The 25717-nt window shown below is 56.5% G+C and overlaps 2 protein-coding genes across 2 annotated transcripts in view; both read right to left on the minus strand.

The window, feature by feature from the left end:
• Positions 1-1568: 1568 nt before the first annotated feature.
• LOC111145955 (dolichyl-phosphate mannosyltransferase subunit 2, regulatory) lies at positions 1569-4435 on the minus strand. Its single transcript, XM_022501280.1, has 4 exons — positions 4385-4435; positions 4001-4090; positions 3069-3171; positions 1569-2241 (listed from the first exon to the last, which is right to left on the minus strand). Exons 1-4 carry the CDS (start codon positions 4385-4387, stop codon positions 2183-2185), a joined length of 255 nt encoding a protein of 84 aa, XP_022356988.1. The 5' UTR covers positions 4388-4435; the 3' UTR covers positions 1569-2182.
• A 2109-nt stretch (positions 4436-6544) lies between these two features.
• Positions 6545-25717, minus strand: part of LOC111146113 (family with sequence similarity 102 member A) — a 34133-nt gene continuing 14960 nt past the window's right edge. Inside the window, exons 2-11 of the mRNA XM_022501510.1 lie at positions 18245-18365; positions 17997-18026; positions 15939-16055; positions 13545-13591; positions 13283-13419; positions 11497-11601; positions 11219-11411; positions 10646-10767; positions 10470-10539; positions 6545-9106 (exon numbers count right to left, since the gene is read on the minus strand). Of these exons, the coding sequence (XP_022357218.1) occupies positions 9061-9106; positions 10470-10539; positions 10646-10767; positions 11219-11411; positions 11497-11601; positions 13283-13419; positions 13545-13591; positions 15939-16055; positions 17997-18026; positions 18245-18365 (988 nt within the window). The 3' untranslated portion in view covers positions 6545-9060. The remainder of the gene's footprint in view (positions 9107-10469; positions 10540-10645; positions 10768-11218; positions 11412-11496; positions 11602-13282; positions 13420-13544; positions 13592-15938; positions 16056-17996; positions 18027-18244; positions 18366-25717) is intronic.

Below are 25717 nucleotides of genomic sequence, written 5' to 3' on the forward strand. Positions count from 1 at the left end.
GGCTCAGTGTTTGGCACAAACTGGTGTTTCGTATGTATATATACACAGAACCAAGTTGAGTAGGGTGTGCAAAGGGCCCCAGAGAATCCCAGGAAATGAAAGGTCGAGCTGGAGTGAGACGTGAAGCATTCAGGTTCTCTTATGTGTATGAGAAAGATGCTCCGATGTCCTTAAAAGGCCATTACCCAGGGGAGAAGGCCACATTGGGGGGGTGGGGGGTGTCGAGGAATCTTTTAGTGACTTAGGGCAGAGGATGGTGCCTTTGCATCAGTAAGGTGACTGGTGGGAGGAGGGGAGAAAAGGGGAGAATTGACAGGACCTGGGATCACGTGGATGGGGGCTAGGAGGAGGAAGCCAAGGTCAGTGATGTGTGCCAGGCTTCTGGCTGGGGTTAGGGCCACAGGATGGTGCCAGTCATGGAAGGGGGTATGAGGGGAAGCTGGGGAGGGGGAGTCTGAGGATTCAGATCATGACAGGAGGAACTTGAGGTGCCATTATGACACCCGATGGCAGTTAACTGGTGCACGGGCAATACGTTGGGGCTCAGGAGGCGAGCCTGGTTAAGACAAGTGTGGGGAGAGAAGGCTTGTGATCAAGTCCCAAGGAGCCCCACCCCCCATATGAGAATGAGACCTCACGGACATGGAGAGCATCTGAGGTGCACCAGGGGGATGGGTGGTCCGGGTGGGTACAGCCCCTCAGGAGTGATGCTAAACACAGCGATGGCGAGGAGCTGCGGGCAGCGGGTGTGAATACTTCTGGGAATTTGGCCATTTGGGGGCAAGGGGGAGAGACCTAGAGGGAATTACTGGGTTGATGGAGGGTCCTTTATGTGGGGGCCTGGGGCATGCTCAGGAAACACAAGGAGGGGGCTGGTGAGACGCAGAGGCTGCCTCTGTGAGAGTGGGGGACCATCAGAGACAGGATACTCCTGCTATAGGAGGGGGAGAGGACAGAATCCAAAGCCCAGGCGGCAGCTCAGTCTGGCCTGCAGGACAGGAAGAGGATGGGACAAGTGAGGGCAGGGCAGGTGTGAGGGAGATGTCTCTGCTAACCAGAGTGAACATCACACAAGGCGTGACAGAGGCTTAAACTGGGTGCTGCGGACGGGAGGCCTGGCTGCATGGGGCGGGGGGCATGGCGGGACTGCTGGGGAGACAGGGCTGGGCCTGCACCAGATCAGTCAGCCTGAGCAGAGAGCCTGCCCTGCTCTGCCTCCCCCAGCTCACTGCTCAGAGCCATGCCAGGTTGGACCGCTGGGTGCAAGAGACAGACAATGGACTTGGGCTTTCGGGGGACTGGCCCAAGGGTCCCTAAAATACGCTGCATGCTAGCTGGGCTGGCGCAGGGCAGGCACAGTAGAGGCTGTTGGGGTGTGTGGCATGTTGCCATGCCTCTGCCAGAGCCGCATCTGTTTCGGTCCCCACTTTATCCTGGGTCCAGCACGGGGACAATCTGGGAGGCACCTGAGGCACCCGCACGGCACGAACCAGAGTCTCCTGACCTGAGACCAGCCCCTCTCGGGCCCCGAGCAGCCCAGCTCCCCGGGCAGGGATGGCACAGAGACAAACACATCACCAGTGTTTATTGCTCAGCTCTCCCCAGCTGGCCGGCACTAGGGCTGGGGGGCTAGGCCTCTATGAGAAGCAGTTGGTCTGGGGGCCCACTGTGGCCACCCTAATGGAGCCTGAGGGCTGGTGGTAACCCCAGAGCCTGTCAGTCCTCCCCTTATACATTCTAGGTCCAAAAGTCCTTGCAGGGCCTGGGGCTATGTCAGACCTGGGAAAGCCACCCCCGAGGAGGAGCGGGACCTGTGGGGAAAGGTCACGTGCTACCTCAGAACGTACCAAGTCCAACATCAGCAGGTAACAGGAGGGAAACTGAAACAAGAGGGTAGAACCCCAGGGAGAAGGCCACAGGGAGTGTGAAGGTGAAGTTCGGATGACCAGCATCTTTCAGGCCCTGAGCCAGAAAGGGTAAGGGGGAGGCTTCCAGGTAATCCTCCCTCCTGGCTTCTGGAAGGCTGGGCTGGGAAGGAGCAGGCCTGTGTGGTAGGTCCAGAACAGCTCCGCCCCATAGGGGCCAGGCTGGAGGGGGCTGCTGTGCCTGCATGGGTCCTATGCACTCCCACCTCTGGAGGGGAGGCACAAGAAGGGCCGGCAGCCTCAGCCCCGCTGGGCCTTCACTGAGCCTTTTTGGTCACCTTCTGGTTCTTCAGCATCACGTAGGTGATGAACATTCCTGGAATACACAGACCAGAAAGGCCAAGTAAGATCCGGGCTTGGGGCTGCTGGGAGGCCAGACGGGGCAGGTGCACACGGAGCCAAGCACCTGCCCAACCACCCTCCAAGGCCACGATCACCTCCCTGGTCAGTCAGCAAGTCACACACCCACCCCCATGTATTCAACAAACACCAACATGGGGCCCACACAGGCAAACGGCTACACTTACTGTTTTAGACGCGACAGGGCACAAGACCCACTCAATTACCCATCTACCTGTCCACCTGTCCACCCTCCCACCTGCCTACTATCCACCTATCCACCACCTATCCACCACCACCTATCCACCACCCACCCCACACCCTGGTCATCCAAATGACTCATCCAAACCACTTTCTTGGGCACCAACTCAGTGCCACAGCCTGGCCAGGAGCTGAGAACATAATAATGACGAAGACAGTCCCCGCCCCACAGAAGCCCACACATAAATGCTGGGAGAGAGAGAGAGGGGCAGGAATCACGAGCCAGTGATGACAAGGGGGTGAAAGGTGACTGAGGCATGCGCAGAGTGATGATGGTAGTGGTGGAGGGAGCAGGGAAAAGGGAGACACCCCATGAGGGCCATCCCATTTAAAACTAATGAGCCTGAGGCATGGGGAAGACCAGAAGGGCTACTGACTGGCAGCCTGGAAGGATGAACAGGAAAACCCTGGGGGATAAGCTGGGAGCCAGGGGTCTCAAGCAGGTGTACTGCAAGTGCTGCGGTGTGGAAGCATGTTCAGGGATGGGAGAGGGCTGAGGGAATTCCCTGATACCCTGCTGGGGTGGAGGGAGAGATGACTTACCCACAAACAGGAGCAGCAGGAGGCCGACAGCCAGGGGGATGGTGACAGCATAGGCTCGGGGCAGGAAGTACTTGTGGATGACATGCTGACTATCGATGAATGGCTGGTGTGGAGGACAGAGCTCTGGTGAGTGTTCCCCATGCCTGGCCCAGCCCCTCAAGGCCAAACACGGCCCTTCCTCCATCTCAGGTGCTAACCTCCCCCCCACCCCCCCACCCCCGTCAAAGCACTGGGACAGCGCCTGGTTTAAGATGATGGTATCTAGGGTGCCTGGGTGGCTCAGTTGGTTAAGATGATGGTATCTGGGGTGTTCTGGTTGGTTTCTTTCATTCACTCACTGAATAGTTGTTCTCTGTACACTTGCTGGTTACTGCCCTAAGGTGGTGCGGGGGACCTGGCAATGAACAGAAGACGAGGGCCTTGCCCTAAGGCACTCACAGCCCTACAGGGGCAAAGGTGCAGGAGAAATCTTCAAGTAGGCTCCAAGGTCTTCTTTACTAACATTTCCTCCAAAGTTCTGCAAGTTTTTGCCCTCCAAACACACTGCACTTCTTAAGCAGTCACCAACAAAGTTTCCCACAAGGAAAAAAAAAATCCTAAAAGCCCTCACAAGATCTCCGGGCACTCATCACGCCCAGGAGCCAGCAGGATAACCCAGAAGGCCCGGAACTCCAAGCACAGGCAAAAGCGAATCAGTAACAGGACTTCACGGTGTAGCATGAAGGACCCGACCCTTCTTCCTGAGCTTTAGCTTCCTCATGTATAAGCTGGGACACCTCTGCCATCGTCCTCGTAGTGCTGTTCTGGGGATTTCTGGAGATGAGGGCAGGGAAAGCACCTGGCACAGTGTCTGGTACATAGCAGCTGCTTAAATGATGCTGGGGTCGAAAGTCAGACACAGGGGGCTGGGGCGGGGGAGCGGGCGCACATACCAAGAGAATCACCCAGGCCGTGTAGTAGGTGAAGATGATCAGGCTAACGACGACGAGGCCGAGTCCCACCACCTGGTCTGTTCCCGTGGCCTGGAGGAAAGGAGAGCTCAACGGACGAAGGATCTCCCCATTCGGGTGCACTACTGGCGGGTGGCGTCGCAGCCTGATTCCGCTCTTAGCTTCCCATTCACTCAACAGATGGAGACAGGCCTGGCCGGGTATCACTTTCTAGGCTCGGGGAGTGCGGGCCACGGCGTTTTCATTCGTACGGTGCGCCCGCGAGACAGCAATCCGGGCTCCCAGTAGCCTAAGCCCGGACTCCCGGGAAGACCCCCTCCCAGACTGCCCCCCTCCCGTCCCCCAAGCACTCGGCCCAGAGCTCACCATCTCTCCCGCGTTCCCACTCCCGAGCCGCAAGCCACAGCCAGATCCGGATCCGGGCCCTTCAAGCCCTGGGCCGCAGGGCACGCCGGGAGTCGTAGTCTTTAGGCGGGCCGGGATTACGTGTCCCTAGACAGGCGGGTGCCGCCTCCCGCTTCGCATGCCGGGAAATGTAGTTTCCAAGGGTATCTTGGGTCGCGCTGTTCCCCGACTCTCCCTAGGGAATGGAATCGAATGGGGACCCAGATTGTCTGGCAATCTGAATTGTCAGTCCTGCCGGACTCGCCCCAGAAGCAAAAGTCCATCTCCAAATATCCCAGGAGGCAGAGCCAGATGGCGTGGGAGGTTAGAGGTCCCAGGTTTCAGATGGGGAAAATGAGGCTCCGAGAGGTGACGACTTGCAGATCACAATTCGAGTCAGTGGTGAAGCCGAGATCGGAACCTGGGGACCATACTTTCTAATACCGAGGCCCTAACTTGTCTGTCGAGAGGGATGCAGAGTGTTTGTCGCCCCACCTGGGGTGGGGATGGGGGCGTGGGCCCAGATCCTCAGGGTTTGGAGGACTCCCACTGGCTGTGAGGGGAGCTCCCCTCACCATCGCCTGGCTTCCTAGGGAACCCTTCCAGTGTCTTCTCTTCACTGCAGGGATGAGGTCAGTGTAAACCGCCCCCCCCTTCCTTCACCATCTGCCTTTTGAGCCCTGGGTGTCGCTGCAGCTCAGCGAGCAGCACAGACAGATCATTGGAAGGGCCCCCCATGCAGGTCACCTCCCCAGTCTGGAACAGTCTTCCCACAGCTTGCGGGGCTGGATGCTCTTCACCCATCAGGTCTCACTGGGATGCCACACATCCTAAGGAAGGCCTCTCACAGCTGGGCAGAGGTTCCCTCCTCTATCCTCCACAGCCCCCAGAGTGTCTCTGTGATAACGCTTGTCATCATCTTAGCTCATTTCCTTGTTGATCTGGCCTGTGAGGTCCATGGGTATAGGGTCTGCGGTCACAGCTGTATCCCTAGTTCCCACATGGGGAGTGCAGGAAGGGCAGACACACTTGCAGAGATGCGTTAGAACCAGGAATGGTTTGCTCCTGAGGGCAGCATGTCTCCGAGTCACCTGAACCCGTCTCTACAGGGACTGCACTCCTCAAAGCTAATAGTAACAATTCTTCTTGGCCTACCGCTTAATGCCATCCCTCTCATCTCACGACAGACTTTGGGCTCAGCTAGGAGCCAACTTTCCCCTCCCCAGGTGTGCTGTGCAGAACAGAGGAAGAGACTCAAAATCAGCCTCCAGAGTTTAAAGGGGCCATGAGTGGGTGCCCGCCCTGAGGAGGGGTGCAGACAATGCCGCGCCGCAGCAGGGAGGAGCCCTGGAGGTCTGGTCTCTTCTGGCCTGTCCACAGCCGCTGAAGCTTCCTGCCACTTCTGAGCTAATTAAAGGCCAGGCTGACTCTGCCTTTCTGAGCTTGGCAAAGTCGTTGGCTCCCCTGTAACTTGAGAGTGTTGGGGGCCGGAAGGGAGAGGCTTAGACCTGGGGACGGTGGCGGCCTGGGACTTGAATAGAAGTTGGGAGCAAACTCAGTGCGCCCTGTGCCGGGCCGTACACCCACTTTCTTCTTTCAACCACAGGCCCATTTACAGCTGAGGAAACTGAGGCCGAGACAGTTACTCATCTCAGGCTGACTGCTGGAAAGTTTCGGTGCTTAGAACTTGTGCTCTGAGACCAAAGCTGCTACGTAAGTAGGTGCGAGGGTGGCAAGAAATTGCCCTTCTGGGTCTCAGTTTCCTCCCTGGAAACCTGCAGTAATAAAGGTGGTAATGATTGTGACGGAAGCCAGGACAGGGAAGACCCTGGCCACCTATACCCTTCCCCATTCCTGGATGTCAACCTACGCATCCGGCTTTCTTCCGATGCTGACCATGCGGTAAGACAAACAAAACCCAACACGCCGTAACAAACAAAAACTGCAACATTTAATTTTTTCTCCTGAATCAAGACATTGACACGAGGCTGATTTCCCCCTTACAATGTGATTTTCTACAACAGAAGCCGGGACAGAGATACAAACACAGCCCTCTGAATAAGGGGTAGTGGTGGCGGCAACATTCTGTTAGAAAGGAGGGGAATTTTTTTTTTTTTAAGACCAAAAACAACAAAAAAAACAAAAACCAAAACCAAGACCCCACCTCACCCCCCTACCCCCACCCATTTCCCAGCTCAAGAGAGAGGAGAACATGGCGGATCTCCATCCCGGCAGATCATACCATGTGGTCCATTTGGGGGGACCAGAAAAAAAGTAACCTAAAAATATTGTAGACTTTAATTTTCTTTAAATCTCCTAGTAAAAACGTTAAACTGTCTTTCAAGAAGATTCCAAACTGGCATTGCATAGACTGATTCCTTTCCAAAAATACCTCTAATATAGTCTATCTTTCTCTATATATAGAATTTTAAGTCCAGGAGCTATGTGGGCCTGGCGGGGATTCACTGAGCTTGAAGGGACCCAGAGGTCAAAGAAAGGGCTCCCACATGGGGATGAGGCTGGGGTTCCAGGCCTCTGGCTCCAGCTAGTGTTAATTTGGATGTGGTCAAATTCTCAGTCCAGTTACCCTGGCCCACGGCCTGGCAGGGGAGGCTGTGGCAGGCTCTTTGTCCTTCTGGGGTGAACTGTCAAGCCCAGACCACACCTTGGGTGGGGTTGGGGTTCCTGGTTTGGGGGACTCCCCAACAGCACCAGAGTTAACTGCTTTATGTCTGAAGTCCAGAACTTTGAGCCAGATCCCAAATACACCCTGAATGCTCTTCCCCACTGGGCTGAAGTCATGCAGACACAGAAGCGGAGGAGAGTGCTCTCCCATCTTCTGGGGGTCACTTCATCTGGAAACAGCAAGGCCAGCTCCCTTTTAAAGTGCCAGACGCCTGCGAGGCAGGAAGGGACCTGCAGGGCTAAGCAGAGCCTTCTCCAGCCACAGCAAATGCTCTGTCCTGTCTCAGCAGGCAGCTCCGCACATTCATTTTCTAAGAGTTAGGGGATTAAAAACAACAACAAAGAATCCTAGAAATGCTCTGCTCCCAAGGCCAGGAGGTTCCAAGACAGCAGCTCCAACTCTTGCCAGCTGGAGCATAAGGGCAAGGAGCCCTCCCAGCCTGGGGAGGACACCCCACTGGCACCCACACCCCTTCCAGGGAGAGAGCCAGGATTCTGGCCCCCCATCCAGGTCCCCAGCCCTGCTGGGACCCAGCCAGCAGGTATGGAAGGGAACAGAACCACCTCCCCTCACCTGGGGGAGAAGAAAATACCAAACTGTGAAATTAAAAAAAAAAAATTAAAAAGGAAAAGAAGGGGAAATTTAAAAAAAAGAAAAACGATACAGGACTAGGTAAACACCAGCCTGCTGGGTTCACACAAAATGAGTGAGATTTCAGAGCGGCAGGGAAGTCTGTCCAGGGACTGATGGGCGGTCAGAACCCACCTTCAAGCAAGTAAGGAAGACCAGAGGGGGCGGGCGACGCGGCAGAAGCTTTAGCGAGGGGCAGGGGCAGGGCCAGACTGCTCCCCGCCTCTCCCCAGCCCAGAGAGAGGGATGCTTCCAGAGGAGGGCTGAGGCTTTTCCGGCCAGGAAGCCAGCTCCAGGCTGGTCCAGTCCCAGCCCGCCTGCCTCTCCAGCATCAGCCCCAGCCTGGGCTAGCTGACCCTGCAGGGACAGAGAAGGGGCTTTGCTTGCCAAGCCCAGCCCAGCCTGACTGCCAACCTCCAAGGATTTGGGAGGCACCTTCCCTGGCTTCCTAGGAAACCAGCTGCTCAAGATCCAGCCCCAAGCAGAAAAGAGCCACCATCAATGCTCAGCATGGGTGTCAAGCCCGAGCTGGAGCTAACCGGGGGAGAGGCAGTGCCACGTTCCAGCCGGGCTGCTAGAGGCAGGCGCTGACCGCACAGCAGGCAGTGCCCAGAAACCCTTATGAAGGGCTCAAGGGAAAGGCAGACAAGGGCCGGTGGGGCTGTGCTGGAGGCAAGCATGTGCAAAGTGCAGGCTGCCAGGGCAGCAGGAGAACATTCTTTGGGGGCGGGGGTCTCAATCTGGAGTGTGGACGGGTCTGAGGTCTTGGTTCCCAGGAGAAGGCCGCCAGCAGGTCCCCAGGGACACGGGGAAGGAAGAGCTGAAGCACTAAGCAGTCAGAGGGCCGTGGTGGCGGGATTCAGGGATGGACTGGCCCTCCCAAGGGCGAGGGGGCAGTGGAGCAAGGCCCTGCTGGGGCATGCTAAGCCAATGCTCCCGGAGTAAGCAGGGACACAGGGCAAGAGGCCCCTCGGCCACAAGCATCCCTGCATGTAGGTGCTGTTGCATGTCCTCGACGAGGGGCCAGACTGGTCTCCAGAGGGGCAGGCCTGGCCGTCTTTGTCTGGTCCACCTGCTTCACGGACCTGCACGTCCTGCCCCCTAGTGGTTCAGAGGAGAATATTCACAGTGGTGCCCGGGCCTGGCAGGCCAGGAGGGTCCCGGGATGGATGGGAGGACAATGGAATGATGCTTTGGGGCAGGAGCGGGGCTGGAGTGCATGGAGGAGGCACAGATGAGATGCGGTGCGGATGACGATCCGAAGGGGAAGGTCCCTCGTGGAATGATGCGGGCTTGGATGCCCACAGAGGAAGGGCCCTTCTCCAGCATGGACACCCGCTCCTCAATGGCTTTCAATCACAACAGGCTCATAGACCCCAGAGGAGACCCTGTGGGGGAGGGGAGGAGAAAACCAGGTCAGCTTGTCCTCCCTGTTGCTCTTCTGGGACAGGCCCTGGGAACGACTTCACAAGTCGGCCCTGCTTCACAGAGGGGTAAACTGAGGCTCAGAGAAGTCGAGTCACTTGCCCAGGGCAACACAGATGCTAAGTACTAAAGCCTGTGGGATCTCAGAGCTGATGCAAGCTGTGCCTGAGCCCGTTCTGAGCACCAATGGCTGCTCACACAGAGATGGGTGCTGTACCCATTCTCATGGCAACCCTGGCAGGCAAAGACTGAACCCTGCCCCGTTTGACAGATGAAGAAACTGAGGCAACAGAGGGATGATGAAGCTCACCAAGAGGACAGAAGGTTGGGGAGCTCTTCCTTCTGCTGAAGCCAGACCCACCCACAGGGTCATGGACATTCAGGGATCAGTGTGCAGCTCTGCTAAGACCTTGCTCCTGATGAAACTGGTTTCTCCCATCCCCTGAATCCGTTTCCTCACTGTCATAGGGGGCTGGGGTGGGGGGTGTAAACCTCAAAGGAGGTGTCCTCTGTTTTCCTCTTGCCCACCTCCCGGGGGACTGCCCAGGAAGTCACAGGGAGAGGGTGGCTGCAATTTTGAGCCTTGGCCAGCAGGTGTCAGCATAGCAGCACCAGAGGGGAGGTTGGGACCCTGTGCCCCAGACCCACCCAGCCAAGTCTCCATACCACCACCACCCCAGGCCCCCACGCTCCCAGCATTAGATGTTAAATGAGCACTTTCCTGGCCGCTCTAGGGGAACAGGGGGTTACAGCTTCGGCACAGCTCCTCTACTCACTCACTCAGTGAGGCAGTGGACTCGCCACAGACTCGAGCGGAAGCAGCAGATTCAGCCGCCACACCCTCATATGTAAATATCACGCAGGCATGAATCTCGGTTGCTCACTGCTGTATCCCCAGCACACCTAGCTCGGTGCTTGGTGTGTGGCTGGTGCTCAACAAATATTTATTCAGTAAATTAAATGAGTTGTTGTCGTCATCGTGTTTAGGAGTTCCCAGATCCGGAAGGAAGGGAAAAGCAGGTCCCAAATAAAGACAGATAAAGCCCGGGCGGTGTACCAGGCCCTGTGCTAGGCCCTTTCCAAGCTACCCTTGGAACCCTGAGAACCAAACCCAGGCTGCTGCCCCAGGTTTCTAGAGGAGACGGTGTGGTCTGTGACATTTGACAAGCAGGGAAACTGAGGTTCAGAGAAGAGTGAGCGCTCCCAGGTGATGCTGTGTTGGGAGGAACCGCTATTCAAAGCCAGGTCAGCGTCCACCATGCCTGGGCTCTCAGCACCGAGCCCCATGGCCACCCTAGGGACCCATCCCCAAACGGCGCCCCCTACCTGTTGGCCAGCTGGATGCCACTCAGCGTGGTGGAGCCGTCGCGGCTCACGAACAGCCGGAGATTGCTGTCTGTGGGGACACAGGGGAGGACGGAGGCTGAGTGGGACAGGGGCATCTGGGGCGGCCCTGGAGCGGGCGGCACCGTCCCCCAGGCCTCCCTGCGTGGGCAGCTTACCCTCAGTGTTGCTGCCGTCTGTGAAGTCCTGGCTTTGCATGATCTTCTCCACAATGTCATCTGCGTCAATCCGAGTGTCATCTACCCAGGTCGGGTGGCTCTCCACAGAGTCCTTCTTCCTCCTGGGGTGGGGCAGAGCAGAGTCACAGCAGTCCAGCTGGCGACAGGTACAAGGACGACCATGGTAAGCCCGTACAGAGCTCAGGCTGCTCTGCGTGTACGTGAGAACCTATTCCCAGTCGTGCTCTTGGAACCCTCTCCTCAGCCCCCAGGCCAAGGGCCCACAACCTGGTTTTGTGGATGAGGACTTGGGAGGCCCTGACAGGTTAGCTGACCTGAGCCTCTGAGAGGCCGTGCCACGGGTAAACGGGGGACCTAGATCACGAAGCCTCCCCCGACAGCGCGTCTGTCAGGCCCATGCTGTGACCTTCGCATCCGTCCACCAGCTGAATCATCGCCATCCAACCCTCTGAGGCGGGACCCTGTTGTCCCCGTGCTACAGGGAAGAAGCAAAGGTTCCGGGGGTGCCCAGGAGGGGCCCGTTCTCCAGGAGCACCGGGCAGCACTGCTCACCGGAATGAGCGATCGGACAGATGGGGCCGTGGCGGCCGCGGGGGCTTCTCGGGGAGCCGGTGCTCGCGCTCACTGCCCTCAGGGCCTTCCACGGTCATGCCAAGGCCGCCGGAGGTGCTGCTGCTGGTGGACGTGTTGCGGCGGTGCGTCAGGTCCGAGAGGCTGGAGGAGCGCGAGTGTTCTGTGCTGTAGCCTGGCGGGCACGTGGGGAGGCCCGTTAGTGGGGGGCCAGCAAGGCGTGTGGAAGGTCGGGGGTACGGGGCCAGGCGGGCACTCACCAGAGATTTTGGACTGCTGGCTGGCATAGCTGGAGTTGCGGGAGTGGCCGGAGTGGAACACCTCCTCCGGGCTGGACAGGTTCTGCTCGGGCTCCTCTGGCACCCCTGGAGAGCGGGGAGAGGGCGAGCTCAGCAGTGGGGCCAGCCCTGGCGGTCCACACATGGCCTCTCACGGAGTCGGCGGCGGGCAGAGGGGGGCACGCTAGGTGCTTCCCATTTTACAGACAAACACAGAGGCCCTGCTCCCACCATAGTCCACCCCTGGAGCCCAGGTCTGTTCATTCCACAAATATCTGTGAGGACGTCCTCTGCACAGTGTGCTGTAAATAGGAGATGGGGTGTCACAGGCCAGCGGGAAGGGAGAGTGTTGAATGAAAAATGACCCACAATTAACCATGCCTGAAATGAGTGGTACACAGCAGGGAGCAGTGTGGATGGGACTTTGACCCAGTCTGGGATCGGGGAAGATTTCTAGGAGGTGGCCTTAATGGGAGGCCTCCTAGAAGCATGGAAGGGAACAAGCCACAGAAGGCATCAGGATAGGGGCCTTCCAAACCAAGGAACAGCAGAAGCAAAGGCCCTGAGGCTTGAATGAGCTTAGGTCAGTGTGGAACGAATAAGGGGAATGGAGAATGGCCAACAATCCTGTCCCAAGTCACCCATAAGCCCAACTTCAAAACAAACTTTCCAGCACTCGCCAGCAGGAGGCGCAAGGGACCTGGTGTGTGTTGGGGTGGTCCACTCTGGGCCCCATGAGTGCCTGCCTGCCCACCACTTCTGGTCATAGGAAGGAAGAACTCATCTCATCCATCCCCCTCCTCAGAGAAGAAGACACCAGGCCACAGGCTGGCCCCCAGGCCTGCCTGGGTCCTCACCGAAAGCACAGGGTTTCTCAAGACAGGTGCTCTACGGGGTGGGGCGGGGGTTGCAGGAGGAGAGGGCTAGAAAACCAGTCACAGAGGCATATGGGGGCTCAAACCCCACACTGCCTGGGAAGGTAGCTCTTTGCCCGCGGCCCTGCGTCCTAATTGCTCTCGTGGTGCAAATTAGGGTGGCGTGTGCCGCCCGGCTCGCTCATCAGCTCGGGGGCACTGTGCCTCCCGGCTCTGAGTCCACCCCCAGGGACGGAGTACAGGGGCGGCGGGGGAGGCTGGAGCCTTCTCCTGGACCACCTCCTCCCCCTAATCGCCATGCTGTCTCCTCTGCATTTTTTAAAATGTTCATAATGATGACAGTTTAGTAGAAACCCAGCGCTGGGAGATACCCAGAGAATACAGAGTACAAACTGTGTGCCAGGCAAGGGCACACTCGTGTGCTCAGCTCAGCTCCACAGCAGCCCAGGCTGCAAGGGCTGCTGCTGCCCCTCTAGTCGGCAGTGGGGGGTGGATGCTGAGATCGGACAGGCAAGACAGCCAGGCACGGCGGGACACCATCACCCTGATGGGGACCCTGCCCCACAGCTCAGGCTCAGCTCAAGTGCCAGCTCTTCAGTGCCAGTCGCCGCTCCTGTCCCACCTGCAGGTGACACGGACTTATTTACTGTTTGAATGACTCCTGTCCCTCCTGCAAGATGGAGCCTCAAGGTAAGGGCGCTGCTGTGATCCTGGGGCCCAGCATGGTGCCCTGCCTATGGGAAGGGCTCAGACGTGGGCCTCATGGAAGCATGGATGGACGTAAACACCATCCCACTACCCGTGCTCAGTAAGCATCCCCCCTGGGACCTGGGGAGACGGAGATGAGCCTTGGGCCATGGGGAGGCACAGGGAGGGCAGGTGCAAAATGATACCTGAGTTGAGGATGGTGGGCCTCGTCTTGGGGGGCCGGGTGCCACTGCCACTGCTGCTGGTCCCACCGCCCTTGCGCGTCAGCTGTAGGGAGGAGTCCTGACCCGGGATGGAGATGGACTTGGCGGTGGACGGTGGCCTTGGGAGGACAGATGGCTGTGACTGGGGTGCCCCACGTTCGGGAGTCAAAGACAGAGGAGGCCAAGAGCCCCGAGGAGGGAAGAGTCCCTGTGTGGCACCCTCCCAGCCTGTGCCCACACTCACGTCTTAAAGCAGGGGTCTCCGGAGAGCAGAAGCATCCCAATGGTGACCTGCACAGAGGGAGAAATCAGCCATACCGCACCCATCTGCAGCCCGGGTGCCTCCCCGTGGCCCCTCTGCTCTGGCTGCCAACAGGCTAGACTCTGATCCTGTCCCTGCCCCTTGCTAGACCTGGCAAGGCCATGGAAACGCACAAAGCCCCCGTTTCCTTAGGTGGAGGCGAGGACCAATCCTGACGCCTGCCTCCTGGGATAGTGGAGAGGACAAGGGGAGATGACGCTTTGCGTGGCTTAGTGCCCAGCACACAGCGCAGGCGGCAGGAAAAGTTAGCTACTGTTACTCCAGAACCACGGCTAGGAGAGAGGCCACAGTCCCTCTCCAGTCTTAGGTTCTTCTCACAGCCTGAGAGTGGGCGTGGGCACACGAGCTCCACACAGCAGGCAGGTAGGAGGGAGGTTCACAAAGCCCACCCGGGTGGGGAGGGGCTCCCCAGGTATAACACAGGGCACGGGGGTGGGGGATGGGGTGCACACAGACTCCGACAAGGAGCGGGGAGGGGTGAAACTTTGTTGAGTCAAGTAAAGCAAGAAGCCACCAGAAATTCAACACCCACTTTGGGCAGAGATTTCGGCAGTGGTCCGAACAAGGCAGTGTTGGGTCCCCAAATCTGGGCCAAGATGGAGTGACAGGAAACGGGTGATAGGACAGGAAAGGGGGCTCATATCCCAGTGTCGCCACTGACAAAAATGGAGATCACTGGGCTGAGATTTTTAAAGATTTTATTTATTTACTTTAGAGCGAAAGAGTGAGAGAGAGAATGTGCACAAGCAGGGGAGGGGCAGAGGGAAAGGGAGAGAGAAACTCAAGCAGACGCCACACTCACGGCAGAGCCTGACATGGGGCTTGATCCCTCGACCCTGAGATCATGACCTGAGCCGAAACCAAGAGTCTAATGCTTAATCGACTGAGCCACCCAGGCACCTCCCTGCCCCCTGTTTTTGGGGAACTAAACTCTACGTCCAATGTGAAGCTGGAATTCATGACATGAGGTCCAGAGTCGCATGTTCTACTGACCGAGCAGCCAGGTGCCTCCTGAGGCTTCTTTTTTTTTTTTTTTACTGAATTATTTCATTTGGCTGTGATAGCAGCCTACAAGTGGGGGACGGCCCCAGGCTGCAGACAAGGGGAGCGGCACTCAGACTCCAGGGGAGCGAGGGCCCACAGCGCTGCAGACAGGACGTGGGGGAGCCGCCCCTGCAGCTGAGGCCACTGAACCCCCTCACGCCGTGATTTGCCTACGGGTACACAGGGTCACTGGGGCGAGACCGAAAGGCCCTAGCCCCCACCAAAACTAGCCTCCACCTTTCTGGGTGCCTCCGGTTCCCTCTGCGAAGGGTCCGGGAGGCTGCAGAGCCCCCGTCCGCCGCCGAGCTCTGCTTTGGGCACAAGCTGCTTCCTCTGGGTCAGCTCGTAGAGGTGTGGTTACGCCAAGGCTGTTTTCTCAGCCAGGTGGAAGGGTGGAGGACAGGAAGAGAGGCGTGCTGGTAGCAGCGGATGCCCAGATACCACTGTCCTGAGAGGCCCGAGAGCCAGCGGCCTGGAGGGAGGGAGCTGGCCCGGCCGCTGGAAGTGGGCACGTGGCTGGGCTCTAGGAGCAGACACACCAGTTTGCCCTGGCCGAGGGGCAGCCGGTTCTTCAGCTCACTGACTCTCCCCTGCAAGCTTGGGCAGCCTCATGTCACATGGGGCAATGGTTGGGAGCTGGACTGTGAAGCTGAGCAGCTGGGAGTCAAGTGTCACCTCTGCCTGTGACCCCAGGCAAATGATCTATCTAACCTCTGTGCCTCAACCCCCTCCTATGCAAAACTGGCTCCAAGAGCAGACACTACACGCCATGGGGCTGCTGTCAGGCATCATGAGACGAGAGGTGGTGAGCGCTCGGGGACGCGCATTTCAGCCAACCCTTAGCGAGACTGCTGGGACGCACCCGATCCTGGACTAAAGATGGGGAATAAGGCCACTGCAGCGCCAGGCTACTAAGGGTGGTTTCCTGGCCCCGGGACCACATCTTCCCAGTGTCTAGGAGGGGCATCTGTATTTTTTTTTTTTAAGATTTTATTTATTTGTTTGACAGAGTGAGATCACAAGTAGGCAGAGAGGCAAGTAGAGAGAGAGAGGAGGAAGCAGACTCCCCGCCAAGCAGAGAGCCTGATGCAGGACTCGATTCCAGGAACCAGAGATCATGACCTGAGCTGAAGGCAGAGGCCCAACCCACTGAGCAACCCAGGCGCCCGGGCATCTGTATTTTTAACAACCTTCCAGGGGACTCTGATGAGGAGCAAGTTGGCCCCCGCCCCTTGGTGGGAGGGGACAAAAGAGGGGGCAGGGCCCTGGTACCTTGAGGATGGAGTTGTCCTGACGGGTGTTCTTCGTGTCATATCCCTCCAGCAGGCAGCAACGCACTGTGGAGCCTGAGCCTGCGAATTCGGCCAGGTTCAAGTCGGCAAAGCCCAGCTAGGAGGGACAGAGAGAGTGTGGGAGACTGTGGGAGACTGCAGGAGATGTGGGTGCCCAGCAAGTGGCACAAGAGTTCACTTGGCGGGGGGCCGGGGGGGGGAGGCAGATCCCCCGGGCCCACCCCACAGCCCAGACTGAGTATTGCATAATGGCACCCAAGGACAGAGGCTGGTCTGGAGCTCACATCCCTAAGCCACACAAAGCGCCCTTTGTGCAAGGTCCCAGCGTGCACTGGGGCAGCGCCTGAGATGAAAGGACATTGTTGTCTGTGACACAGAGGCATTGTTCCCTGGGAAACAAGGCTGTGCTGTGGGAGCCGCCAGGCCAGCGGGCAGGGGGAGGGAAAGCCCGTGGGAACTCGATGTGGGGGTGGGGGCGGGCAGGAGGGCCTCACGGAGGTTGGAGTGAGGGGTTTGTAGGAACACCTGGCTGCTCCTGGGATGCAGACAGAGGCACCAGGGATGCAGAGGGAAGTGGTAGCACATTTGAGAACAGGGTATAGGAGCTGGGAAAGCCTTTGAAAGAAGCCAGGTCTCCAGACCTTGGGGAGGAAACTGAGTTGAGGTGGGAGGGTGCTGGGATTAGGACAACCAAACCAACAGGTGGCATTTATTGAGCACCTACTACATGCAAGTCTCTACTGCAGAGTTTAGGCGCACACAAGCCAGAATCAGAGACATGGCAGGTTCAAATCCCAGCCCTGCCATCGAGTCAGAGGGACCCCCATCTGGCAGGGAAGGAAACTAAGGTTCCAGTGGGGAAGTGATTTATTTGCCCAGGGCCCCACACAGCCCAAGACCAGGCCCAACCAGTGTCCAGACCAGCTGCCCTCTGGGCCCCAGCTTCCTTCCCTGGAGAATGGAGGCAGGGCCTGTCATGGGTGTTTGCTCACAGGACAGAAAGGAAGGGCCTGCAGGTCTGACTTGTGCCGGGCGCCTGGTAAGAACCCGCTGGATGGGGGTGGGAGGCCTCAGCTGTCTGTGCCTATGTGACTTCACGGGAGGAGAAATTTCCACTCTGGCGGCACCTTCCACAGCCCAGTCCTGGCCACCCTGCCCTGTTTCTGGAGAGGGCCACCAGCGCCCGGGCCGGGGCAGAGCAGATGGCCCAGAACACAGAGCTTCCTGAGCTCCAGTCAGTGGGAAAGGACACACCTTCCACGCAGGGCAAGGTGAGGCAAAGGCATTTCCCCTCCAGGTAGACTGAGTTCACCGCCTGCTGCCAGGCCACCTCCCAGGGGCCACAGAAGGTGGGCAGTGTGTCCCCACCAAGAAGGGGGTCTAGGGCAGAGCGGGCTCATTCTGAGCCAGAGGCAGCCCCGGCAGAACCACCTTCTCCCACTGGTCCCCGTGGGTGCCGAGCAGACAGCAACAACACAGATGGGCCACAGCAGGGGACCAGCTGGGTGCCCACCACCCAGCCGCACTGGGGGGCATGGCCAGTTAGAAAGCAAAAGGGATCTATGAAAACGTGACCACGGCATACTGGCAAGTGACAACCACACCCCAGGATCTGTTTAGAACAAGTCCCTTTTGTGTATGTAAGAAGCCTGCTGCCCGCACGTCCGCACACAGGGTGCTCGTTTTCCGTTCTTCCAAACCGCAAGCGCGTGGGTTTGACTCGCTGCTCTGTGCATACGTCATAATCTTCTTTTCCTTAAAAGGTCTGGGAAGACCTTAACGAATCCAAGGGTGGGATCTGGGGAGGAAGGCTGCAGAGGAAGGTGTGGAAACTGCCCCTTCCACTCTGAACTTCTGTACCGTTTGTGTTACAACAAGCCCAGGGTAGCTTTGTACTAAATGCAAAGACTATCAATAAAGATATTTCTAAGAAAGAATACATCTGCAGAGCTGAGTGCCTCCTGTTTGGTGCAGAGAGGGGCCGAAGCTCTTCTCCCACACCTAATCTATCTCACTATCCCTTCCCAGCCCCACTCACCTTGGAATAAGCCTTCCCGCCTTTCAGCTCCTGCAGAGAGAGACAGAAGCAGCAGCATAACTACAGAACCCACGGGACCTCACGTGTCTCCCCAGCACCTCCGCCCCGAATCTCACTGCTGGGGATAAGTCAAGCCAACAAGCAGAGGGGCTCACTCCTTGCCCTCTGGAGGGGACAGGTCAGGGGATGGGGCTAAAGCCACTAGATTGGTGGCCTCACACCCCCAAGCCCTAGCCCCCAAGCCTCACCTTGCGCACCGACACGCGGAAGATGCAGGGGTCCAGCAGGCCGGTGGCAGGGTTGGCGCTCATCTTACACACGAAGGTGAACCTCTTCCGCCACCGCACGCAGTTCTCCTGCACCTCCTCCCTGCAGGGCAGGCAGACAGGGGAACACAAGCAGGCAGGTGAACACAGGTATCAGTGACAGGACCGGCCTTTAGGGAGGAGACAGAGGAGCGCAGCAGAGCTCTCACTTTTTACTTTGTATCACAAAGTGACTGTATTTTCATAAAAAGGACATGCTTGTGTAGTGTTGTAAAAACAACAACAAAAAAGTAATAAAAAAATGAAAAAAAAAAAAACCACAAGGTAGGGGTGAGGTCAGGCAGAGGGGAGGGCACTCCTTGCCCCTGCTTCCAGCACTGCCCTCTCACCCTTGTTCTGTGGCTTTGGGGGGCTCCTTCCTCTGTCATTACCTCCCTGGCCCCTGGCCATTCAATCGACCCTCACAACAGTCTTCCCAAACTGGCCCCAGAGCCCATTTTACAGATGAAAAGTGAGGTAAGCTGCTCAATGCCACCCAGTCAGGAAACGGCTGTCCTTCCGCTCAGGGCTGCCTGGCTACGGAGACCCCTTCTATACCACGAACAACAACAACAAGGTTAACAGTAACAGTAACACCGTCTAAGGCTCATATCCCACTTCCCCAGTGCCAGACAGCATTCACGGCACTTCGGCGGCACTGCTCCAAGGGCCAGAGACACACAGTCACACCAATCCTTCCAACCACCGTCTGGAACAGCTACTGCCATTAGGCCAATCCCACATTCACAGACACCGGGAGCTGGGGCCAAGACGCTGGCCCGAGGCCCACCGCATGCACAGCGGAACAGGGACTCGAACCCGAGCCACGGGCTCCCAGTGCCACATGCTTCACTCTCACCATACCAGCCTGAGATACCAACTTGGGGTCCTCAGATTCCCGGATGGTAAGTGGGGAGCTGGTCTTCAGCCCAAGTTCCTTTGGCACCTGGCGGGGGGAGGGTATTACCACACTGAAAAATTCAGCACCCCCGTAACAGGGCCATGCTTTGTGCCCTGGGAGTGATTGGAGCCTGTCCCAGCTGCTCAGCAGGATCTGGGGTGGCAGCGACAAGTTCCGCAGCCCCGTGCAGCCCCCAGTCCCCCCACGGCCTGCCTGGCAGAGCCTGTGCTCAGGAAGGGGTGGCCGCAATAGGGAAGGGACGGCGCAGAGATGTTATCTCCTGCCCCATCATCCCATCTAACAGGAATGGCCGCGTTGGACAGCTGAGGAAGTGACCGCTCCACACCCCGTGGACCCCGGGGTCACAGGTTAACTGCCAGACTGGGGCCTGAGGGGAGGGGCTCAGCACAAATGCAGCAGCGTCTGAACATGGGCGTGTTCACTTCGCACACAACCCTGATGGCAGGCTCTGTGCCACCCTCTTCCACAGCTGAGGGCACTGAGGCTCCAAGAGATGGCCCCAGACCACACCCCCAGAGACTGACAATGCAGGATCGGAAACCAGGACTGTCCCACTACAGTCAGAGCGTTCAGCCATCCCCCTGGTTCTCAGGCCCAGGAGCCTGGAGAAGCCCGGCAGGCAGGATGAACCAGGGATTCCAGGCCTGAGACTCTCACCCGTGTCTCCAAGGGCCAAGTACAAGTGAGGCTCCGAGCTTGCAGGGGACTTGATTCACAGATTAACACTGACAGTTATCCCCGTGATGACTCAGTGTCACCAGGAGAGCGTGGAGGGAAAGGGTGAGTCAGATTAGGTGACTGGCCACAGGGAGGTGACATTCAAGCTCAAAGGGGAACGAAGAGAGGGGCGTAGCCGGTGGAGGAGACAGTTCGAGGCAGAGGAAACAGCATGAGGGAGGAACAAATATGCTTTTGCTTTCCTTGGCCTTGCCACCCCCCGCCCCCCCGCGCCGAGCTTCTACGAGGAGCCCCTCCTGACTGCACGCAAGGCTCCTCTCACATCCTGCCAGGGCTGTGACAAGGGGCAGCAGGACGCAAGTCAGGCAGACTTGGGCTCCCAGCCCTCACATCCCTGAATGACTCAACCAGGGCCTAACTCTCCACCCTCATGGGTAACACAGGTACACCACCCACTCATTTGTGGGCACCTGGGAGCATCCGCAAGCCCCACAAAAGGCCCGGCCTGGGGATTCTGCGAGACATGTCTCATCTGGTGAAGACACGTGGGACCCCAGCAATTCCCTGCAGCCCCAAGACTGAGAACTAGCAGAAAATGTGAGGGCCAGAGATGAGAGGGAGAGAGAGAGGGCCCAGCCTCCAGCAGACAGGGACTGGGACCCTGTCAAAAGCAGTTGTCACAGGAGGAGCCACAGCCCTGGGCTGGGAGCATCACCTGACCCAACCTTGCTGGTTCCACCCATTCATTCAAACATATGCCAGGTGTTGTTCTATGCACGGGGACCCCGGCAGTGACCAACTTACACTGTGGTGGGAGGAAAAAAAATGAGGTCAAGCAAACAAGAAAAAGTAGTGCAAGGAGAGAACTAGAAATCTCTCTCCTGGTGGATACTCTGATCATGTACGTACAAAATCACAACGAATCCACTAAAAACTATCAGAATACAAGACCTTGGCAAGGTTCCAGGATATAAGATAAATATACAAAAATCAAGTATTTCTACATCCTAGTGAACATCCACAATGAAGAAAATAATTCCATTCACAACAGCATCAAGAAGAATAGACGGGGGACACCTGGGTGGCTCAGTTGGTTAAGCGGCTGCCTTCGGCTCAGGTCATGATCCCAGCGTCCTGGGATCGAGTCCCATATCTGGCTCCTGACTCAGCAGAGAGCTTGCTTCTCCCTCCCACTCTGCCTGCTGCTCTCCCTGCTTATACTCTCCCTTTCTGTTAAACAAACAAATAAAACCTTAAAAAAATTCTTTAAAAAAAAAAAAAGAATAGACGGGATTACATTTAACAAAAGAAGTACAAAATATATATATTCTGGAAAACTAGGAAAATTACTGAAAGAAATTTAAGAAGATCTAAATAAACAGAAAGACATCACACAGTCATGTTTCCGAAGATCAAATGCTGGCAGGACAATGCTCCCAAATTGATCTAAAAATTCAACACAATCTCAGCGGGCTTCTTTGCAGAAATTTGACACATTTATCTTAAACCTTGGAAATTTAAGAGACCAGAATAGTCAAAGCATCTAGAAAAAGTAGAAAAGAACATAATTAAAGGATTCACATGTGTTTGACTACAAAACTCCTACAAAGCTTCCATAATCAAGGAAGTATGGTTCTGGCATAAGGACAGACACAGAAGCCACCGGAATAGCATTGAGTTCAGAAATAAACCTTCGCATTAATGGTCGATTGATTCTCAGAAGGGTGGGGGGGCCTTTTTAACAAAAGTTGCTAGGACAATGAGATACTAACATGAAAAAGAATGAAATAGGACCCATTTCTAATACCATATATAGTAACTAACTCAACAGAGATCTAAGAGCTAAAACTACAAAATCCTGAGGAAAAAAATACAGGATAACTCTTTGTGCTCTGGGATTAGGCAACAGTTTCTCAGATATGATGCCAAAAGAACAGGTGACAAAAGAAAAAACAGAAATACTGGACTTGATCAAAATTAACCTTTTTTGTGGCTCACAGAGCACCCATCAAGGGAGGGAGAAGACAGCCCACAGATGAAGGAAAATATTTGCAGACCCCACATATAACAAGGGACTTGTCCCTAACAATATATAAAGGGTACTTAGAACTGACCAGTAAAAGACAACCCAATTTAAAAATGGGCAAATGACCAAATGCGAACACATACTTCTCCAAAGAAGATGCACAAGTGGCCAGTAAGCACAGGAGATGCCCAGCGTCACTGGCCATCAGGGAAACACAAATCAAAACTATGATGAGTGACCCTTTCACATGCACTAGGAAGGCTATAATCAAGACTGATCATAACAAGAGTTGGCAAGGAGAAACTGGAGCCCTCACACACTGCTGGTCAGAGTGTAAGGGGGTGTGGCCCCTTCGGAAAATCGCCCGGGCACTTCCTAGAAAAGTTAAACACAGTCACCTTAGGACTCAGCAATTCTACTCCAAGCTGTACATCCAAGAGAAATGAAAGGTAAGTCCACAGTCTTCGTAACAGCTGGAAAGTGAAAGCAACTTGAATGGCCACCCACCGGTGAATGCCTCCGCACACGACGGGGTACGTAGGATTCAGCAGTCAAAAGAAACAAAGCACGGATACCCGGTACAATGTGGCTCAACCTTGAAAGACGCTCAGTGAGAGAAGCCAGTCACAAAACCATGTACTGTGTGATCCCACCTACATGAAACGTCCAGAATGAGCAAATCCCTAAGAGTCAGAAAGACTGGTGACTGCCAGGGGCTGGGGGAGTCCGAAGGAAATGCGGAGTGGCTGCTGATGGGTATGGGGTCTCTTTGGGGTGATGAAAATATGCTACAAGGGACTGTGCCCATGGTTGCACAACTCGGTGCACAGACTAAAAGCCAGTGAACTGTATGCTTTAAATAGGTGGTAGGTGGGATAAAGAGAGAAACATGGAGAAAACAGAGGGGAAGGTGGGTCAGGATTGCTGAGAAGAGACAAGAAGGTGAAGGCTGCTACTTCTGGCAGATGGCTGGGTAAAGCCCGAAGGCAGTGACATCTGAGCAGGGCCAGCATGAGGAGGGAAGACATAAAAGACTAGGGAGAGCTGTCCAGATGCATAAACGGCAAATGCAAAGGCCCTGAGGTAGAAACATGCTTGGCGAAAGTGGCCTGGAGGCAAGTGGCTGAATGGGACTGGGGAGGAAAGCAGAGGGGATGTGGCTGGGGAGGGGGCAGGGGTTAGGCATCATGTAGGACCTCAGGGGCCATGGTGAGGTCTTTGAATCGAATTCTGATGGTGGCTCTGTCTCTGCCTCAATGGCCTGAGGCAGAGACAGAGAGCAACCCCAGAGTCGGTGGGTGGAAGGGAAAAAAGAGAAGAAACATTTCCCGAGCAACCATAAGCCCAAGCCTAAATGGGGGACCTGGGGGGCGGCCATGGCTTCCATGGGGACCCTCAGATCTCCACCCACCCCCTCCACTCAACTCAGCCCAGGAGCTGGAAGCAGCTGCTGGAGACCTGAGGAGGAAGCTCACAATGTTGGGCGTGTGGAAACCTCCAGAGGAATTAGGATTAGTGTCTGGGAACAAAAGCTGATATATGGGATTGTAGGCTCTCTCCCTTCCCCTTTGTGAGTCTGCCCTGGGAACGAGGGCCAGGAAGCCCGAGGCCCTCTCTGGGTTCCTGTGGGCCTACCAGGCCCAGGCACACAGTGCCCTCCCAGGCTCAGGTAACAGGGGCCTTCCTCTCCCTCCACAGGAAGATGGGCCGGGACAGGGCTCTGGGGATCAGCGCTGGGCCTCCCCGTTGTTTCCACAGGGCTCTAAACACACACTATTAAGCACCACCACTCCCACGGGAAGAGGCTCACAGCCCCACCCTGGCCCAGCCCCAGAGGTCATGGCAAGGGCAAAACAAACACCTCGGCAAAGGCCCCCTCCCAAAGGCCTACTGTGTGCCACCCGGCTCTCCTCAACCCTGCCAGGTGGCTGTTACCGGGCCTGCCTCGCCGGTGACGGAGGTGAGGCTCCGAAAGGCTGAGTGACTCTCCCACACGCTGCGAGGCCCAGAGGCCAGCCTGCGCCCTAAGCCCCCGTCCCGGAACCTGAGATGATGGCCCAGCCCGGCCCTGGCCCCACAGCCACCTCTGCTGAGAGGGAGGCCCAGGCTCAGGACAGGGGCAAAGGAGGGAGAGCAACACCGGCACGGGGCAGGGGAGGGGTGCTCATAAGAAGTGCAGGGTGGTTCAGTGGGTTAAGCCTCTGCCTTCGGCTCAGGTCATGAACTCAGGGTCCTGGGATCGAGCACCACATCGGGCTCTCTGCTCGGCAGGGAGCTTGCTTCCCCCTCTCCTCTGCCTGCCTCTCTGCCTGCTTGTGATCTCTCTGTCAAATAAATAAGTAAAATCTTAAAAAAAAAAAAAAAAGTGGAGGAGAAAGGATGCCAAGCAGGAGGCCATGAGCCCCAGAGAGGGAGCTGGCCAGGCCGGGTCTGTGGGAACCTTAAGAGCTGGACTCCCTTGTGAACCTTTTACTGAGCCCTTAGTGGATGCAGGTACTGCTGAGGCCCTGGGGATATGACCTGTGAACCAAACAGAAATCCCCGCCTCCCAGGAGCTTAGTCTGGCAAACAGAGGCGCACACACATCTCACGGGGGTGAGTGCCCTGGAGGGCCGGGTGGGGGGTGCATGAGGGAAGGAGACCAGGGAAGTCGACATCTGAGCAAGGAGCTGAAGCAGGTGAGGAAGGGACCCACGCCCTGGGGGAGCAGCAGCCCTGCCGGCCAGTGTGGAAGGAGCAGGGCAAGCAGGGGGTGCTGGGAGGGAAGCAGGAGAGGGGATCTTGGCCGCAAGCTTCCAAACCGTGGTGAGGTGCCAGCGGTCACGGGCGCCCACGTGTGCTCAGGCAGGTAGGGGAGCACAGCAGAGACCAGGGGAGGAGGAGTTTTCTCTTCCTTTTGAACTGAATGATCAGTGTGGCTTCTTTTAAAAGCATGACTTGGGGCACGTGTGGAGATGAGCGCCGGGTTGTTATACACAACAAATGAATCGTTGAACACGACATCAAAAACTAATGATGTACTGTATGTGGGCTAATTGAACAGAATAAAAATAAAAAATAAAAATAAATGTAAAAAAGCATGACTGGGGGAGAAACGAACTCCTCTGGGAGGGCTCAACGTTGCCGTGAGGTCCGAGGCTACAAAGCCACCATAAGGAATGACCCCCAGGAATAGCAGTGGCCTCGTGCAAGACCCCTTAAGGGTGACTAGGACTGCGAAAGCCAAGTGCCACCTCACACCACTGTGACCTTGGGGCACTGTGGGTGCAGGGGACAGGGACCTGGCCTGGGGTCCATGTCCATCTGCAATGACAGGAAGCACAGTGAGTGCCTGTCTCAGAAAAACAGGGAGTGTGGAAGAATTAAAACCAATGAGTATTTATGAAGAAAAATCATAAATAAGACATTTGTTAAGAAAACACAGAACTGGGCGTCCCCACTGTTTGCCCTGCCGATGTGGCTCAGGATGGGCTGGAAAACAGAACCGTCTAGATGGCGCCACCAAGTCCAGAGAGGAGGCCATCCCGAGCGCGGGAGCCCGGGCTCCCAGGTAAGGGGCTTGTTCCTTGGCACTCTGGCATGAGGGGACAGTGGTCAAAGGAAGGAGGGAGCTCACAGCAGGTGTGGCTAGGGTGATGAGGGACACCAGGGCCTATCTTCTTCATTTCTGTCCAAGAATCATTTCTATAATCAAAATTTAAATTGAGGGGCACCTGGGTGGCTCAGTGGGTTAAAGCCTCTGCCTTCGGCTCAGGGCATGATCTCAGGGTCCTTGGACTGAGCCCCACAT

This window comes from Enhydra lutris, unplaced genomic scaffold (genome assembly GCF_002288905.1).
Source record: "Enhydra lutris kenyoni isolate GAN:26980312 unplaced genomic scaffold, ASM228890v2 scaffoldscaffold13, whole genome shotgun sequence".
Classification (NCBI taxonomy): Eukaryota; Metazoa; Chordata; class Mammalia; order Carnivora; family Mustelidae; genus Enhydra; species Enhydra lutris.